The 20,081-nt window shown below is 39.0% G+C and overlaps 1 protein-coding gene across 1 annotated transcript in view; it reads left to right on the top strand.

Moving 5' to 3' along the window:
* LOC117410621 (glutamate receptor ionotropic, kainate 2) overlaps window positions 1–19,681 on the top strand; it is a gene marked incomplete in the record, with an annotated part of 207,397 nt that extends 187,716 nt beyond the window's left edge. Inside the window, 2 exon segments of the mRNA XM_059025657.1 lie at window positions 8,110–8,360; window positions 17,988–19,681. Of these exon segments, the coding sequence (XP_058881640.1) occupies window positions 8,110–8,360; window positions 17,988–18,152 (416 nt within the window).
* Window positions 19,682–20,081: the final 400 nt, after the last annotated feature.

The following is a 20,081-nucleotide window of genomic DNA, read 5'->3' as shown; positions in this document are numbered from 1 at the left end:
AAGATGGACAATTGTTGCTCGGAATTTTATGTTATAAAATTTGTTAATTTTTAAAATTGTAAAAGTTTTTAATTTTAAAATGTTTTACAATTTTCAATGTTATTGAAAAAATATATCATATATGAAATGTTGTGAGAATCTCTTACACATTAGTCATGGGTGAAATAAATGTATTTTTGTAGGATGGTACAGAGGGGAAAAGAGAGCCATGAAGTTCGCTATCCCAAGAATTTGGCGGGAACCCACTGACCACTCAAGCAACTGCTACTTCTGCATGGTGGACCCTTCCAAGCGGACCGAATTCTCTGTGGGAAGGAACAACGTCAAGTGGGAGCCACTGGTGGACCCCCGGAAGGTGTTGATGCCACCACTGCACATCAAATTGGGCCTTATGAAACAATTTGTCAGAGCTCTAGATAAGGAGTCGGCAGCCTTCAAGTACCTTCAAGACTTCTTCCCTAAGCTGTCTGAGGCAAAGGTCAAAGCCGGTGTCTTCGTCGGACCACAGATAAAGAAGATCCTGGAGTGCAATGAATTCCCCAAGAAGCTCACTAGTAAGGAGAAAGCGGCTTGGAACAGCTTTGTTGCAGTGGTTCGGGGCTTCCTGGGCAATCACAAGGCCGAAAACTATGTGGAGCTGGTTGAGACTCTGATGAAGAACTACGGCACAATGGGCTGTAGGATGTCCCTCAAAGTCCATATCCTTGAGGCTCATCTTGATAAATTCAAGGAGAACATAGGAGCGTACTCGGAGGAGCAAGGCGAGCGCTTCCACCAGGATATACTGGACTTTGAACGCCGCTACCAAGGACAGTATAACGAGAACATGATGGGAGACTACTTTTGGGGGCTGATTCGTGAAAGTGATTTACAGTATAATCGTAAATCTCGAAAAACTACTCACTTCTAAATCTTTTGTAGTCATTTTTGTATTACTTTAGTATAAATACATGTTAATTTGGATTCATATGTTGTTTTTTTCTGACTTTATGTGAACGCAAAGACACAAATTCGCCCGTTTTCTCATTGGAAATAGGTAAATTTCAAAATATCACTGTCTGGTCACAAAAGCAAAGTTTGTGGGGAATAATAGCCATGTTCTATACTTTTGAGGCATAAGCAATTAGGAAATAACACTTACTACCCAGGAACAAAAATTGTGTTACATAGTGTATTCGGAATTAAAGCAGGACAACCCGGTTGGCATAATTAGAGATTGGGTTAAGGGTTGTAGGAAAGCTGCAGGCTGCGGGGCCTATGTCGCTTTTTGATAACTAATTTAAAAGATCTTCTGAGTAGAGAAATATTATATAATGAGTACAATTAATAGATTGTAATGTTTTCTTATGCTTGAACTCTTCTATTTTTGTTAACATTCGCTTTCACATCGCTTTTACATTTGATAAATACGGTGTATACAAATAATGACTGATTGCTAATCAGAAATTTACTAACCCTGGTTAAATTGTTGTGGTGCAATGTAACTGTGATTTAAAACATAACCCCATATCAACTAACGCTAGATTTAGCAGTAAACTGAGTTTTATTTAATCCACGTTGGTGGATTCGACCCTCAAAGATTTATATGGCACAGTCAGAAATCGCGAGCAATATGGAATAAGCAGCTATGTTGGGCTCTGAACAGACATATAAATAACCCCCCTGCTAAGTTTATCCTGGAGTTTTAATGCGTGATACAGAATTCACAACTTCAAATAATGTGATAGTGGGTACAATTAAAAAATGGAGACGAGAAGGCTGGGATAAAATACAACATCACCTCGCAATAACGGAAAGAGACATTCAAATTATTAGACATTGTGATGCCATAAACCCTGACACAGCTACTGGTCTTGTTAGTAAAGTTTGGTTCGACGTCCATTTCAAATGCAGAGGAGAGGAAGGAAACAGACAGACAACTAAAAGTTATCTTTTATTATAAAAACAGATAAAAACAGAGCTAAGTATGCCACCATGACCTTTAATGAAAAAAATCAGAAAAATCCCTACGAACGGAACAAAGACTCTCACTGCGGATTCATGTCTGAAGAGCCCAGAAACCGCTTGCGCCCAGTAGCTTCACTGGAGATGTACTTAATACAACTTCCAGAAAATTCACCTGCTTTTTATCTTCATCCCAACAAAGAAAAACAAAGCACATTAAACTCTTGCACTGTTTGGTATACGCTAGAGCCAATAGGAGTGAATTACCTAGCAGCAATGTTACCTAGGATGGCAGGCACCTCACAGATATATACTAATCATAGCATCCACAGAACTTTAATACATAAACTGTCCAACGCTGGATTGCAAGGGAGAGAAATTATGTCCATCAGCGGGCACAGATCCAAAACCTCCCTGCAGAGTTACTGGGCTCCCTCTCTAAAAAATAGAAAGCACTGGAGCAACATCTTGTCAGGGGAACACTCCACGACATCACCAAATAAACAAACAAGATTAGATGACAGCAAACCCTCTGCCTGCACTTTATTGCCTTCTTCTGCAACAATTGACAGTTACTTTAATAATTGTACAATTCGCAGCAACATTCAAATTAATGTCTGTAAAGACAAATTAATTGAAACACAACTAAGCAAGGTTTGTGTAGTTATTTAAAAAGTCTTTATTAAAAAATAAAAATAATTGCATTTACTGAAACAAAAACAAAACAAAAACAAATGTTTTACCTGAATATTATTTTTAGTTCATAGGGATTATTTTCTGTTGTGGAAAATTATACCTCAAAATGTTAAATATTTAGAAACTATATCAACTTCTCCTTTTTTTTTTTTTTTTATAAAACTTTTATAAATCAATTTTATAAAAGCAATAAGGCACTTGAGAGCATGGGTTGTGCTGGATATTGTCACTTCTTGGTTGGTTGCAGGCACAGTTCACCATGCTGTTGTAAAGTAATGTGAATTTAGCAGCATTTTAGCTCCTATATCTTGCATTTGCTTTCATCTTTTCCATGGGGCCACTTATACCTGGACACCCATATGGGCTTATATATGAAACCAAAGGGCTACCTTTCACAGAAAACAATGTATACCCAAGTATGAGCTCACGCCCCTATTTGTGTGATTATGTGTACAGTATAGTAGGTGGGACCAGCAAAACTGAACACATGACATGAATAGAATCAGGATGAACACCTTCTTCCATGTCATTTATCAACCAGCTTTTTTCACCGAATGACTTACATGCTTAGCAGCTAGTGACATTCTTTGAAAAACATTACTGATGTGATATAACCTTGGAAGTTAAAGTCATAGATGACACTAGTATTACAAATGAAAGCAAAAACTTTTTTTTTGTTTTATAAAGTAGACCTTATAGAATGCATTTGCATAGGGTTGATATACTAATTATTATTGTTGTTCAGAACACAAACGATGTACATAGCCAGCAGCTTGTATGAAAAGGAATCTCAGCATGCTGGCATTATTATTCCCTCGTGAGGATTTGTTCACAGCCAACAACTGGAACAGTGCCATCATTAAAATTGCAAATTCTAACCTTATGCAACCATCGACCATATGTATATTACATACTCACACAGGCCTTTCATTCAACGAATGCCGGAGACGCTGTGAGTGCTGTATCTGCATTCCACATATTGAAGCAAATATTACTGCCGGAGTTTGTAGGTTATAGGTACGACTATAGAGCTTACTGGACACGATGCGATTTGTCCTGCGATAAACTGGTTACCTTTCACACCAGTGGCGACAGGCGCAATCGATGTCATAGGCGACTGTCCTCTGATTGTATCATCAGCTGGAAAGAATCACACATATGATAGTCCTGTTATACAGCTAATAAAAATGTAGGATACATAAAAGCTTTTCAGAATACTTATTTCAATATAGGTAAACAAATCATACACACCAGCTACATCCAGTTCCCTGGAAATGGACTGCCAGATATTCTCCCTCATTGCCGTCTCTTTCTAATGTTTGTCTCCTTTATTGTACAGGTTGGGGTATTTTGATACTGTAAGAATGATCTTTTCTTCCATCATTGTTTGCTGAAGGTGCACAAGGAAGCTGTTCCTCACTGGTCAGTTCCCTAGCTGCCATGCGTCAAAAATCGCAAAAATAGAGACACCAATCCTATTTTTTTTCGCATCGCTTCAGTGACGCTTCAGTGTTGCCCGCGCATCACAGACAGTGTAAATGGCTCGTATCAAAAATCCATGTTTTTTTTTTTTTGTCGTGATTTGGTGTGTCGTGTAAAACATTCGCTTGTCGCATCAAGCATAGAGTTAGTCAAATCTTTGCAACTATATGAGCAGATGAAGGCCTGTAGAAACAAGACATAGCCATTGAAACAAATTTGGCTGACTTACTTTGTTATTTGTGCGAGTGTCCAATAATATTAACTGTCTGAAATATAACAGATCAGAACACCCTATAAGTTAAAAAAGAGGCCATGCAAGTGCACGAAAGACTGATAGGAGTCACTAAATGTGATTACCACTTTAGTATTCAGGACAGCAAGGATATTAAACTCTAAAAGTAATACTTGTTTTCATTGCCCGTCAATATATGCTATTTGTTCTAGAAACACTGTTATTGAATGGGTAATCCCAAGATAAAATGACTAATGTGATAATATGATGTAATAATATGATGTAATAATATGAGGTTAATGGTGTTTGCTGGGAGCTTATTGTACGTTTATAGAACCTAATCTTTGTCAGTCATTGTCACAGGAATGGGTTGAGTGGCGTGTGTGGTGACGTCACGGACCAGGAAGAAGTGCAACAACAAAAACGGGTGCTGAAACTGAGCGCATTGGCGCTCAGTGTTTTATTTAATCAAAACAATCAAAACAAACAGTTAAACAAAACACAGAAAAGAAAGGGCACGTTGGCCAAACAAAAAAACAGACACTAACTAATATGGTTTTCTGTAACAAGTACCTTTTTTCTCTGGTCGATAGCATTCACCCAGTCTCTCCTCTCTCCTCCCGTTACAGCCAAAGCTGCAGGTTTTTATAGTCGTGAACGAGGGATTAACTAGCTATTAATTATCTTGTTAACCCCGCGGTCACATTCTGCACGGGTTTACTATGGATGCGTGACTGTCAGCTAATTATATTAGTAACTGATCAGTCACGCATTCCCACGAGGTAGTAAAAACTAAAACAATAACAAATAATTACGACGGCTTTTCGTCCGCCATATACACATAAACTCATAATAATAAATAATAACAACACCCATATACATATATATATATACATAGGGGGTGGGCGCTTTGCCACAGTCATCGAAAAAATGTGTCCTGTAGGGCTTGACTAACCCAAAAGGATATTTTTCTCCCTGCTCGGTAGCTTCTCCATTTACTGACAAGGGTGGTTGTTGTTTATTAGCAAGACACCATTCAATAAAATTGGCCCTATTGTACATGGACAAGCTTTATGGAAGATCTCATTCTAGTATGTGATCACCGTTTTATCCTTCATGGTAGGCAGGAGACAAAATTATATAAACTTAGCATTTAATAAAAAAAAAAATGTTGGCATGAGTTGATTGGGAGACTGTATAAAAAGGGTGGAGATCTAGTTCCACTCTACTTCACTGCAATGGAATCACTGATACTTTCCACTTGGTTGCACACTATACATGTTGGAAAATGAATCCAGTTCAGAAAAAAAAAGGATCAGCACGGCATGAGCCAGTACAGAGTGATTTATACAAGGAATACACTTCATAGTGTACAGTATGTGTAAAACAACATTACAGTAGGATGCTGTGCAAATTTAAGCCTGAAATCCATCTGAAACCGGTTAAAAAGCATTTAAATATAAGAGGAACCAGTCCTACTGAGATCACTCCCCTGAATATACAGTATTATATAAATAGATCCAGAGATTCATTAAAGCCTAATAAGGTGAGTTAGTCAATGCAATTGATTGCAATTTAAGATATTGCAATTGATTGCAATATAAGAAAATAGTTCAATCTCATTGTGCAAAAAAAACAAAAAACAGATTTACACTTAATGAAAGGCATTTTCCTTTTGACTTGGTCATCCAAGGAAAGAGCATTGCAGCTTGCTGAAACTGCACATTGTAAAAGTACCCAAATCCATCCTGCATCTCTTTTTCCTGTTATCAGTTTATACCAGACCCATCTTTCTACGTGTATATTTCTGTGGCAGAATATCCTTATCTTAATATTTAAAAAATAGTATTCATAATTAGTATGAGCTTTTAAAACTTAATTGTGTATTGATGAATTGATGAATTCAGTCAGGATAATCTTGTGTTAAATAACCACCTTTATTATATACAACATCTTACAGATTTCCAAAAACACTGAACTCAGACAATAGGTGAATAAAAATAGAAAATAAAAATAGTTGGAGCACAGCCTTATCCCTTGGAGCATCCTGGTGCTGCCTGTTAAAAAGCAAACAATAAAATAACAAATCTATGCGACGTGTTCATCCCGGTGAACAAAAAATATTAGGCAGAGGAACATCAATACTCCTCCCCTCAGGACGAGGCTGGGAGTGAGGTGGTGGTGGTTGGGGAGGAGGTGGTAATTTGAAAGCACGGAAAGACTATGTTTGCGAAATAGGTATGTATATATATATATATATATATATATATATATATATATATATATATATATATATATATATATATATATATATATATATTTGGTGGTTAACATGTAGAAAACAGAAAGTACTGATTAGAGGAGAAACCTCAAAATGGAGGGAGGAAACCAGTAGTGTACCACAGGGATGAGTATTAGGTCCTCTGCTATTCCTAATCTACATTCATGATTTAGATTCTGGTATAGTAAGCAAACTTGTTAAATTCAGATGACACAAAATAGGAGGAGTAGCAAACACTGTTGCAGCAGCAAAGGTCATTCAAAATTATCTAGACAGCTTTCAGAACTGGGCAGACACATGGCAAATGACATTTAATAGAGAAAAGTTTAAGGTACTGCACGCAGGCAATAAAAATGTGCATTATAAATATCATATGGGAGATACTGAAATTGAAGAAGGAATCTATGAAAAAGACCTAGAAGTTTATGTTGACTCAGAAATGTCTTCATCTAAACAATGTGGGGAAGCTATAAAAAAGGCCAACAAGATGCTCGGATATATTGTGAAAAGTGTTGAATTTAAATCAAGGGAAGTAATGTTAAAACTTTACAATGCATTAGTAAGACCTCACCTAGAATATTGTGTTCGGTACTGATCACCTCATTACAAAAAGGATATTGCTGCTCTAGAAAGAGTGCAAAGAAGAGCAACCAGAATTATCCAGGATTTAAAAGGCATGTCGTATGCAGACAGGCTAAAATAATTGAATCTATTCAGTCTTGAACAAAGAAGACTACACGGTGATCTGATTCAAGCATTCCAAATACTAAAAGGTATTGACAATGTTGACCCAGGGAACTTTTTCAACCTGAAAAAAGAAACAAAGACTAGGGGTCACAAATGGAGATTAGATAAAGGGGCATTCAGAACAGAAAATAGGAGGCACTTTTTTACACAGAGAATTGTAAGGTTCCTGCCTGAAAACTTGCAAGCTTTATTTTATTTATTTATTTATGTATTTATTTATTTATTTATTGTATTTATATAGTGCTTTTTATACAAAAGTATCACAAAGCACTGTACAGTACATAGCAGAAAAAAATAACAAACCACAATACATTTGCATTATGTTATCTATAATACGTCATACAAAGTAGCATATTAGGTCAATGTCATGTATTGTGATATAGTATGTATTGTACTGTGATCTGTGTATCATTATATATATTTGTGATGCATGTGTATCAATACTCCCCTACTAAATAAATAATCTGTTTCCAATGAGCTTACTAAGAGGCAGTGAAAGCAAAATTAAGTAGCAAACAACTGGATGATTTCAACACTACATGATAACTTACCGGTACCTCACCAGATCCTCGGGTACTTTTCAGTTTCCAGCGCAGGTAAACAGTACCACATTCTGTATGTGTGCCTACCTCTGCTTTCAAACCATGCCACTATGTTCTGCATTTCAATGAATGTTTTTGTGGATACAGTAGTTCACAAGATCACTACCTTTATTGTCTTACTGCAGGCTCTCCTTACCGGGATAAGATCACCATAGCAATTCTCCAGCTGCAGGAGGAAGGGAAGCTCCACATGATGAAGGAGAAATGGTGGAGGGGAAATGGCTGCCCCGAAGAGGAGAGCAAAGAAGCCAGCGCTCTGGGGGTGCAGAACATCGGTGGAATCTTTATCGTACTGGCAGCAGGCCTTGTCCTGTCAGTATTTGTGGCAGTTGGAGAAGTCTTGTATAAATCTAAACAAAATGCACAGCTTGAAAAGGTAAAAAAACATTTTTTATTATCTGAGTTGCACTGAAAACAGAATATATATATATATATATATATATATATATATATATATATATATATATATATATATATATATATATATATATATATATATGTACGGATATTTGAAATCAAATCAGTTTCCATTTAGAATTAATTACAGTATACTACGTTTTTCGTAAGCAGGTAACCTGAGACAAACTTAAAATGCTAGATCTGGCTTGTATTACTTTTTATTTAATGGAAATGTGTCAAAAACATATCTGCCCCTTATCAGCATCCCACCAAATGGCTTAAGATGAAATTGCTTTCAAAGTAAAACGCAAAACATTTTCTCTGTATTTCTAACTTGATCATGCCTCATTAAAAGCTGGTCTTATTAACAGCTAGTTGCCAGAAACTATGTTTAGGATGAGCAACAGTATGTGGTGCTATCAGAAAATTGTAGGTTGTTAAATTAATGTATAATAAAATAAATATACTAGTTTAGAATACTGATTTCTTTGTAAATCAGTGTGAAAAACATAATTTCAAAAACACAAAGCTGAAATATATCTGTTCCAAATTTGGTATGTATTAAGTATAATTAAATATCTGACATCCTAAAATGTAAGGTAAAATAATTTTTGTATTTTAAAGATAAGATTTCAGACCTGATATAGTGGTAACAAACCTATAAAAGGCTATCATCCAGTGTGGTTACATGCACATTCAGAATTCCTATAGAAACCTTAGTTGTGTGAAGACAGTTTTTTAGAAAACATGTCAGGATGATGTTATAGGATTGACTGTTTCTGGCAATGTGGTATTCTTCTTTATTTATTTATTTATTTATTTATTTATGGAAACAGCACTTTTCACTTGTATAAGCACTGTTTGAACACCCCTCGAACAGAACATGAAAGGCCAACACTTGAAAGTTTAAAGTAACTCAAGTTTTATTTTATTTTTTTTCTAGAATGGGCAGTTAAATCTGTATCAAAACATACTTATCTTCTTGCCGAGAGAGAACTCTCATTTCATTATTGATTCTTACACTGAATATCAATTTCTTGATGATTACTGTATTTGTGAGATACTCGTTATACACCAGAAATTTATGTTTTTGAAGTCTTACAGAGAAATGCACCGCTTTAAATGCAGTCTAATTTCAAGTCTTATTTAATAAAAGCAACAAAGCAGAAAGTTGTTTGCTCTTATTTAAATGTAAATCTTCTAATTGAAAATCTGTCTGTGATCATTTTAAAGGTAGACTAGGTGTCAGCTAATCAATGCTTACTTTCACATTTCAGTTTGCCTATTACAGACCTCAAAAGTGGGCACAGTCTAGCACTTACCTCCTAATGAATTGTAATTGCCAGCAACATCATTCTAGTGTTTGTCTCAGGTTTGTTAACATGCTGATCAATGGTGCTGCACATTAATGTGAAAGGCGATCCTGTTTTTACCTTTATTTACACTAAAATAACAGGCTCTAAAATTAAAGCAGCTAGCAATAATTTGTGCTACTAAATTCGAGATGTGAACGGTATGCAGTCATTCTGCCCAAAAAAACCCCCAAAAAACACTATCATATGAATCTTTCTACAGCAAAGGGCCATGGGTGTGGGGTCTTTTATTCTATTCAAAACACACAAGACTACTGCATTTTACATTTTCACATATGGGTAGCTTTCTTTCTTTTTTTCATTCTAAACTGGAAAATTGGGTGAAGAAAAAATCAACCTTCTGTTCTGGGTGAACAATACATACACTGTCATTTTAATCCTGTTATTTTGTATTTCCTTTTGCCAAGAGCCTATTTTTGGAATTCTTTCTTTATTTATTTTTTTAAAGTTTGTGGCGCTTTACTGTAGAATGGGACATTAGTATCTGTCTGCAACACAGATTTCATGTGATCATTTCCAGTACACTCCCTTTTCAACTGTTGATTTTAATAAAGAGTAACCTGCACTATATTGCATATTAAAATAGAAAAAGAAAAAAAAAAAAACATTTTTCAGTGATAGCGACATCTCATCTGAGCATTGTAGGTTTAAAAACATCCTGTCCTACAATACATGCATAGGAGAAGTGAACTTCAGAACTGCATCATTGGAGTCTAAAGCTTTAACAAACCTTTAACCTGAAAAATGTGTCCAAAACCACTAAATGATAGTGATACTGTAGTATTACAACAATATGTTCACTTGTTTGCTTCTCATTTACTAGAATCCTCTCAAACAAAGGGGGTTATTTTCACAATGTGTTGCTCAAAGTACCAACTTTAGAGATGTGGTATTAGGCAGTCCTTTGTTGTCTTTGTCATACTTAATAGTGAATACCCAGTATTTTTTGCATTTTATAATTGTTTACATTTGTATAAAAAAGCCAGTTGCTTATATAATGTGATGAGCAATAAACCTCAACATGCAGGCAATGTTCTTTTTTTTTTTTTTTACTAATTCAAAGGATCTAATTATATGTTGGCAAAACTTATAATAATGTATTTAATGTAGATTATTTACTCTATCTTTCTTTTTTTTCCAATTTGTATTACCAGTGAATCCTATTTGACCATAACATCAAATGCCTTGTTAACAATTTTAATAAAGGATGAAGTAAACTTCAACACATTTAACCCCAGAAGTGTTTATCATTCTGTATCAGTGGTGTTGGCAGGTGTACAGTACAGCAGAATCATGATTGTTTGTCGACATTTTCACACATTTATTTGGCACCCGCTTGGCTTTAATCCAAACATCTTATTTACTGCTTGGTTATGCAGTAGTGTCTTGCATACTGTAAACTTACTCACAACATGTATGTTTACTGTAGATGGACCGTTCCTTGCCAGATATTTGAACAAAATGTGTCTCTATTAATTGACATTTGGCTTTACAAATGTACAGCAGAAACCCCCAAAGACAGTTTGTTTAATAAACCACAAATGATTCCCTGACATTGTGAGCAATGGTCCCCCTCTAGTTCCCATTGGGTATACAGAGGTGGTTGAAATGAAATACTAATTTATAAAACAAAATACTGGCCTACTCCAAACAGTGATGTCAAAGTGGAGTAGATCACTGTTTGGTGATCACGACCAAACGGGGGTGATGCTGTGTAGATTTTGAATACAATTAGAACAAAATGACCAACAAAGTTCCTCAAGAAACTTAAAGGACATACAGCAACAAATTACATTTAAATACTCTTTTTACCCCTGCCTGAACTGTTTATCATATTTGCAGTCATTTTGAATAGTTTCAGGTTCTGTTGCTCAATTTCTTTCACCATTTCACCTTTTGTTTGATGTGTAAGAAAGACATTACTTCACATACTTATCCTACAACAAGCCTAAACACTGTTTATCTTCAGAAGTACAGTAGTAGCATAAAAGGACAGCATCAAATTATTATTATTATTATTATTATTATTATTATTATTATTATTATTATTATTATTATTATTATTTATTTCTTAGCAGACGCCCTTATCCAGGGCGACTTACAATCGTAAGAAAATACATTAAGTGTTACAATACAAGTAATACAATAAGAGCAAGAAATACAATAATTTTTGTTCAAGTGTGACAAACCACAATCCAATAATACAGCAGATAATAGTGATAGTTACATCAGGATATGATTAAATAGTGATAGTTACATCAGGATATGATTAAGTACAAAATACTACAGGTTAAACACTTGGCAGATTACAGTATTCTGAAGTACAGGATTAAATGCAGTAAAATAGGGGGCAGATAAGAGCAAAATAAAGCACATTTAGATGAAGGGTGATAGTGTCCCAGGATACAAACAGAGGAGTTCTAGAGGTGCTGTTTGAAGAGGTGAGTCTTAAGGAGGCGCCGGAATGTGGTCAGGGACTGGGCAGTCCTGACATCTGTAGGAAGATCATTCCACCACTGCGGAGCAAGGGTGGAGAAGGAGCGGGCTCTGGAGGCAGGGGAGCGTAGCGGAGGTAGAGCCAGTCTTCTAGTGCAGGCGGAGCGGAGAGGTCGAGTGGGGGTGTAGGGAGAGATGAGGGTCTGGAGGTAGCTGGGTGCAGTCTGGTCAAGGCATCTGTAGGCTAGTACAAGAGTCTTGAACTGGATGCGAGCGGTGATCAGGAGCCAGTGGAGCGAGCGGAGTAGTGGAGTAGCATGGGCGAAGCGAGGCAGAGAGAACACCAGGCGGGCAGCAGAGTTCTGGATGAGCTGGAGCAGATGGGTGGCGGACGCAGGGAGGCCAGCCAGGAGGGAGTTGCAGTAGTATAGGCGGGAGAGTACCAGGGCCTGGACCAGGAGCTGGGTAGCATAGTTGGTGAGGAAGGGTCGGATTCTTCGGATGTTGCTCAGGAAGAATCGGCAAGTGCGTGCCAGAGTGGAGATGTGCTGGGAATAAGAGAGGCAGGGGTCCAGGGTGACTCCAAGGTTCTTAGCGGAGGAAGAGGGAGAGAGTGTGGTAGATTCCAGAGGAACAGAGATAGATAGATCAGAGGAGGGGGAGGAGGAGGGAAAGAAAAGGAGGTCAGATTTAGAGAGGTTGAGTTTGAGGTGATGCGAGTGCATCCAGGAGGAAATAGCAGACAGACAGGTAGAGATACGGGAGGAGATGGTGGAGTCAGAGGTGGGGAAGGAGAGGAAAATCTGAGCATCATCAGCATAGAAATGGTATGAGAAACCGTAGGATGCGATGAGGGGGCCCAGGGAGCGGGTGTAGAGAGAGAACAGGAGAGGACCCAAGACTGAACCAGGCCAGAGCAGTGCCAGAGATCCCCAGGTCAGCAAGAGGTGATAGTAGAATGGAGTGATCAACAGTGTCAAAGGCAGCAGAGAGGTCGAGGAGAATTAGGACAGAGGAGAGAGAAGCAGCTTGGGCACACTTAAGTGAGTTGGTGACAGACAGGAGGGCGGTTTCAGTGGAGTGAGCAGAACGGAAGCCAGATTGGAGAGGGTCAAGCAGAGAGTGGTTGGACAGGAAAGCAGAGAGCTGGCGGTGTACAGTCCGCTCGAGGGTTTTGGAGAGGAAGGGTAGGATGGAGACAGGACGGTAGCTCTGGAGGGAGGTGGGGTCGAGGGTAGGTTTTTTGAGGAGGGGAGTGATAGAGGCTTTTTTGAAGGCAGAGGGAAAGATACCAGAAAGTAGAGAGGTGTTGAGGAGGGAGGAGATGAAGGGGAGTAGAGCAGGAGCAGCAGCTTGAAAGAGGTGAGTGTGGAGGGGGTACAAGGCACACGTGGTGGGTTTGTGACCCTGGAGCAGGGAGGAGAGGTCAAAGTCTGAGAGGGGCAAGAAGGTGGAGAAGGAGGGCGAGTTAGTAGGGGATGTAGTGGGTGTAGGGGTTGGAGCAGGAGGGGGTGCGGGGGAGGGAGAGGTGTTAAAGAGTTTGCGGATATCTGAGATTTTAGAAGAGAAGAAGGAGGCAAAGTCATCAGGGGAGATAGAGGAGGGAGGAGGAGTGGGGGAGGGTTTAGGAGGGAGGAGAAGGTAGAGAATAGTTTACGTGGGTTGTTAGTGGAGGCTTGGATTACAGATTGGAAATAAGCACATTTAGCAGAGGAGAGAGTAGAGGAGAAGGAGGAGAGAAGAGTGCGGTAAAGGTCTAGGGCAGCAGGGAGTTTGGTTCTCTTCCATTTCTTTTCAGCAGATCGCAGTGTGATTCTTGCCGAGCGGAGCGCAGAGGAGAGCCAGGGATGGGGAGGGGAGGGGCGAGCAGGTCGGGAGGTGAGGGGACAGAGGGAGTCGAGGGAGGAGGTGAGTGACGAGAAGAGGGTGGAGGTAGCAGAGTCTACGGAGAGTTGTGAAAAGGAGTCGATAGGAGGGAGGTGAGAGAGAGCAATGGAGGCAAGGACAGAGAGGGAGAGAGATCGGAGGTTACGGCGAGAGGTGACAGTGGGGGTAGGAGGAGCAGGGAGAGGGGGGAGAGTCAGAGAGAAAGAGATAAAATAGTGATCAGAGAGGTCCAGGGGGGTGACAGAGAGGGTGGAGGGGCAGCAGGCCCTGGAGAAGGTGAGGTCCAGTTGACGGCCAGCTTTGTGGGTAGGAGGGGACGGAGAGAGACAGAAGTCGAAGGAGTGAAGGAGAGGGAGGAATCCAGCAGAGTGGCTGGGGTTGGAGAGATGGATGTTGAAGTCACCCAACAGGACAGTCGGGGTAGACAGAGAGGGGAGGGAGGAGAGTAGATAGTCGAGTTCATCCAGAAAGTGAGTGAGAGGCCCAGGGCCTGGACCAGGAGCTGGGTAGCATAGTTGGTGAGGAAGGGTCGGATTCTTCGGATGTTGCTCAGGAAGAATCGGCAAGTGCGTGCCAGAGTGGAGATGTGCTGGGAATAAGAGAGGCAGGGGTCCAGGGTGACTCCAAGGTTCTTAGCGGAGGAAGAGGGAGAGAGTGTGGTAGATTCCAGAGGAACAGAGCTAGATAGATCAGAGGAGGGAGAGTCAGAGAGAAAGAGATAAAATAGTGATCAGAGAGGTCCAGGGGGGTGACAGAGAGGGTGGAGGGGCAGCAGGCCCTGGAGAAGGTGAGGTCCAGTTGACGGCCAGCTTTGTGGGTAGGAGGGGACGGAGAGAGACAGAAGTCGAAGGAGTGAAGGAGAGGGAGGAATCCAGCAGAGTGGCTGGGGTTGGAGAGATGGATGTTGAAGTCACCCAACAGGACAGTCGGGGTAGACAGAGAGGGGAGGGAGGAGAGTAGATAGTCGAGTTCATCCAGAAAGTGAGTGAGAGGCCCAGGGGGGCGGTACAGAACAATGAGCAAGAGTTGACAGGGAGAGGTTAGTTGGACTGCATGAAATTCAAAGGTATTGACAGTGTAAGGTGAGATCGGAGGGGACAGAAAAGAGTAAGGAGGGAGAGAGGAGAAGACCCGTCCCATCTCCCCGTCCAGTGAGATGCGGGGTATGGGACAGGACGTAGAGAGAGGACAGGGCAGCAGGAGTAACAGTGTTATCAGGGGACAGCCAGGTTTCAGTGAGAGCAAGGAAATCGAGCGAGAGGTGGGAGGCAAAGGCAGATATGAAATCAGCTTTGTTAGCAGAAGAGTGACAGTTCCAGAGTGCACCAGAGAGTGTGCGGGAGGGGGGGGGGGGGAGAGGCAGAGAAATGAGGTTAGAGGGGTTGGAGGAGCAGCAGCGGAGGGAGGGCAGAGGACGAGGACGGGAGGACAGAACAGGGATGTGAGAGACAGTCATAGAAGGACAAGCAAGACAAAAGGTACAGTAGGAGCAGTAGGGTGGAGGGTATAGACCTGACTAGTAGATAGCTTCTTCTAGAGCCCCGTTAGGTTTGGATCTAGTCGAACAGCGTCGCAGCGCAGGCCTCCTCTTGCTGGACTCCCACAGCTAGACTCCCGGCTCTTTTGTTGAGGCTCTTTGGTTTGCTGGCGCTTCTTGCTGGTGCCGAAATAAGCTGCTTGATTAAATGTTACACCTGCTTGGCAAAAGAACCAACTAAACTGTGTGGAAACCAATCAAATAGCAAAATCAACTGCTAATCAATTTAGCCACTCACCTGGTACTACTCACACACTAACTCAGCCAATTCAGTGTTTTCCATATCGGATGGGGCTTGCCATTTAGCTATATCTTTGGTTTCTGGTTATTGAGAAATCAGGTGATAATATGCCCTTTCAACAAATTTCAGTCCACCAGCTTCTAAAAACATTGTAAATCAACACAGACCTGCAGGAAAAATGGAAAGAAACCTCAATATTAGGGGAACAGAATTTGAACCAGTTTAAAGTAGCTACCATGTTCTAGTATAGCTTTCAATGTCTCAGTAGCATTGTTGCAGAATTCCTGCAATTTATGCTTTTGGGCAATCCACATACTGTTCACTGTTTAGGATGAAGTCCTTCATGGGTCAACTCAATTTAAGAATCCACTTGCATCCTCCCATGTATTCAAGTGTATGTAAGCTAACCACAAAAACATTGACATGATGTTTAGAATAATGAAAAGAGAGAACTGACATCCTGTTCCATTAACTAACACAATACCATAAATACGACACTTAAAAAAAAATATGAATGGCTCTTCTGCTGTGCAGATAAAACAACAAAACATTTTTGATGGCTATTTTTATATAACATCTTTTTTTGTTTGTTTTAATTCTCACATCTGAGATTACATATTTCCCATGTTCGCGTATTGTCAGTGGAGATGTGATTTTTCTGCTCTGGGTCTAAGCTCTCAGATTGACAGTTCTTTGCTGTACATCAATCAGACACCCCAGGGAAGTGGTATAAGGAGTAAAAAACTGATTAGAAAGGAGGCTCAGGCCTGGGCCTTTCAAACACTCTGAGTGAACTTCAAAAAAGATTAAAAGAAGTTTGATTGATTTGTCATAATGGATGACAGAAAATTGACCCATGACATCTGCTATGAGCTGCAGGATTACTGCCATTACTGGTTTAAGCAATTTTAACAAGCCATCAAGTACCATAAGATGTTGTGGGTAATGAAGTAGGTGCTGCAATTCTTTCTTTTTCACAAAGGATACTCATGTCCAGCGATAAACCATTTAAGTTAGATAATAGAAAGGGGGAACATTAAGAGCAGGTTATAAATTGGATATCTGAAAAGCTTTTGTGCACTATGAGATGGACATCAAGATAAAGAGGAAGTGAGATGCAGTAAGACAGAGTAATGCAAAAAAAGATGAAGGAACAGGTATGAAATATCACAGTTATCTAAATAAAAGTATTCTTTTTGTTTAGTCACTATGTAATTTTCAGTTTCATAAATATAACATCTTGGTGACTCTCAGATGTATTAAGCACCCATGCGGCCTCAAAAGTGCTCTCTAGGTGTAGCTGGTACACCAGAGTGTAACCATAGGTCCTTTCCCTTGCAACACTCTGCTGTAAGATTTATCAAATAAAAAAATCCTTCACTGAGGGCAGTGTTGCATTAGGGATTTTAAAATAATGTTTAATTTATTATATATTATTTAGCGAATCTCCCCAAATAAGGTTACATGGGAAAACATTAGCACAAAAGCGAAGCGTGTGGTGTGAGTGAGAGTAAACTTTATCTTCAATGCAATAACATTGGGTTTGTTGGCCCATTTAAGCCCTTTTGGTCTCCTAATCAAAAAACATTGAGCTTTAGAATTCTCAACCGTTCAAGAAAACTTTAAAAAATGAATACATTGTTAGTGTGTGGGGAACTTTAAAGGTGAAAAACAAAACATTATCTGTAATGCAGAGAACTAACATTTAAAACAAGTAAATCCATCAAAATAATCAGGAAAGCCATACATGTTGGCTTTCCTGATTATTGTCTTGGGCAGTATTTGCAAATGCCACTTTAGCTTTTAAGAAAAATAAGAAGCAGATTAATTAGGCATGCACAAATATGGGATTTGAGTCTGGAAATGTAATAAGCATCAATAAACAAGTCACGCTGCTTGGCAGATGACAGATTTGGGAGACAAAGTGAAATTCACTTGAAAACGCATTGGTTATTATGCATCACATATTCACAAGGCAGTGGCACATTGGAAGTCTGTGAGCCTTCTCATGCCAGATTTGTCTTTGCTTCTAGGCAAGGAACCAATGCCAATGGGATCCAGCAATGGTTGACAGTGCAGCTACAGCTTGTTTTCAGGGGGTTCTTTTCAAACCTTTCTTTTCTTCCGCAGAGGTCCTTCTGTAGCGCCATGGTGGATGAGCTCAGGGTGTCTCTGAAGTGTCAACATCGTCTCAAACACAAGCCCCAGGCCCCTGTCATGGTAAAAACAGAAGAAGTCATCAACATGCACACATTTAATGACAGACGATTGCCAGGCAAGGAGACCATGGCATAGAACTTGGTGGGGGGAGAAAAGGAAGCTGCTCTGAGCACAAACTGTCATCATTGTTCAAAACTATTTGCCAGAAAATGTTTCCTGTGGAAATATGCAACCTGAGCAAAACCAAGTGCGTTACCTCAAGCATCTGAAAACTGGAAGACGACTGATCTGAAGTCAAAGAAACTGGACCCCAATTCAGAATTAAACAAACAATCAACCTTAACAAAGAAAAAAAAAACATTTCAGATTAACGTAGGCATGCGGGTATGCCATGTGTCTCTCGGGTTAACCTGTCCTTTTTATTAATGTTTCCATGTAAATCTGTTACTGGTGGTCTCATGGGCAAGTGTTTGTACCCTGATCAGTTATCATCAAGTGTTGTTGGATAAGCCAACAGATTAAGCATAATACACACTTTCACAGGGAAACCCCTTGTTGGCAGATTAAAATGGAATAAAGTTTTAAAAAAGTACTTCACATGTGCAAATATATTGTCTATTGTTTGAACTCACAGATGAAGCTGGTAACACAGATCCTTGCTTTGGTAGCACAAAACAGCCAGTGCAAATGAGTCCATCATAGTGAATGGACAGCAGTAATGGACAAGTAACAAATGCAATTATAATCATATCTAAGGCAGTAACAAGTTATTTCAGAAACTTGTTTGTGTAGATTGGACTATAAAATATATTATTGCATCTTAAGAATAATAAAAACAAATCTAAATTCTATCCAGTGTATAAGGTGTCGCTCACTCAAGTTTATAGTTAAGTGAGCTACCAATCTTTCAGTTGCAATAGAAAGACAGACAAGCTTTTGTTGTTGTTGTTGTTGTTGTTGTTGTTGCCCAATAGGAATCATTGAGTTTGACCCAAAGAGCTATTTGCCCAACTCCTGGCAAATTCATTTGACAACCTGACCTTTCAAAGCCTGTGTAGCTCTGGCTGACTGTGCACACAGGACTTGCTCACCTAAAATGATTCAAAGTTAATTTTAACTGGAGACTTGTATCTATTTATTGATCTATCTATTTATGTATTTGTTTATTTATTTATTTTCTTGTTTGTTAATGTATCTATTTATAATTTTTTGACTGCATCACACCTGTATACAATTACCACCACATCCAAATACTTGCAAGATGTTTCTTTTACTCTCTCTCTCTCTCTCACACTTCTTTTTTTCAAAATGTTCACATTTATTTGTGGAAATGCAAGATTTCTATGAAAATAGTTTTTGTATGAGAAACATTTTGTAATAATTTTTATCAGCAAAACTAAACATGGGCTCTACTTGTTTGTGGGTGTCCTTGTGGGGTGGGTGTCAAGCATGCCTGGTAGTGCTTATGCACCACCAGTGTTTGATGAAACCTATTTTTTAACAGCTAAAGGAATACTATTTAAAAATAAATATTTTTACGTCAGGTAAAAAAGGGAAGGGCCAAGTGCACTACCAACATTGCATATCATTTTACAACCCTGGTTCCAATAGGCTGATAGTATAAAGTGCTGAACAATTGTTTGTAAATGGTTAATACACATATATGTGTGTGTGTGTGTATTATATATATATATATATATATATATATATATATATATATATATATATATATATATATATATATATATATAAAATACACACACACACACACAAATAAATACAAAAACTAATTTTGACCACATCGTGAAAATAAATGGAGTGCATACAGTTTACTGTTTGAAATTGATGCACAAATTTTAAGAACAATTTAATTAAAAAAATATATATATAACACAATTTGTTCTTTGACTGACACTTTTTGATTGTACAGATGAGTTGCTTAATTGTTTGTTTTGAACTGTTGTTCTAGTGATGTGGTGAGAGTATAACATACAGTTCTTCAAAAGGCAATAATGAGCTTACAGACTTTCCTGGTTTAACCCTAAATAAATATCTGGTGTTTGG

The sequence above is a fragment of the Acipenser ruthenus genome, chromosome 6 (genome assembly GCF_902713425.1).
Source record: "Acipenser ruthenus chromosome 6, fAciRut3.2 maternal haplotype, whole genome shotgun sequence".
NCBI lineage: Eukaryota > Metazoa > Chordata > Actinopteri > Acipenseriformes > Acipenseridae > Acipenser > Acipenser ruthenus.
This window is presented reverse-complemented; position numbering and strand designations above follow the sequence as displayed.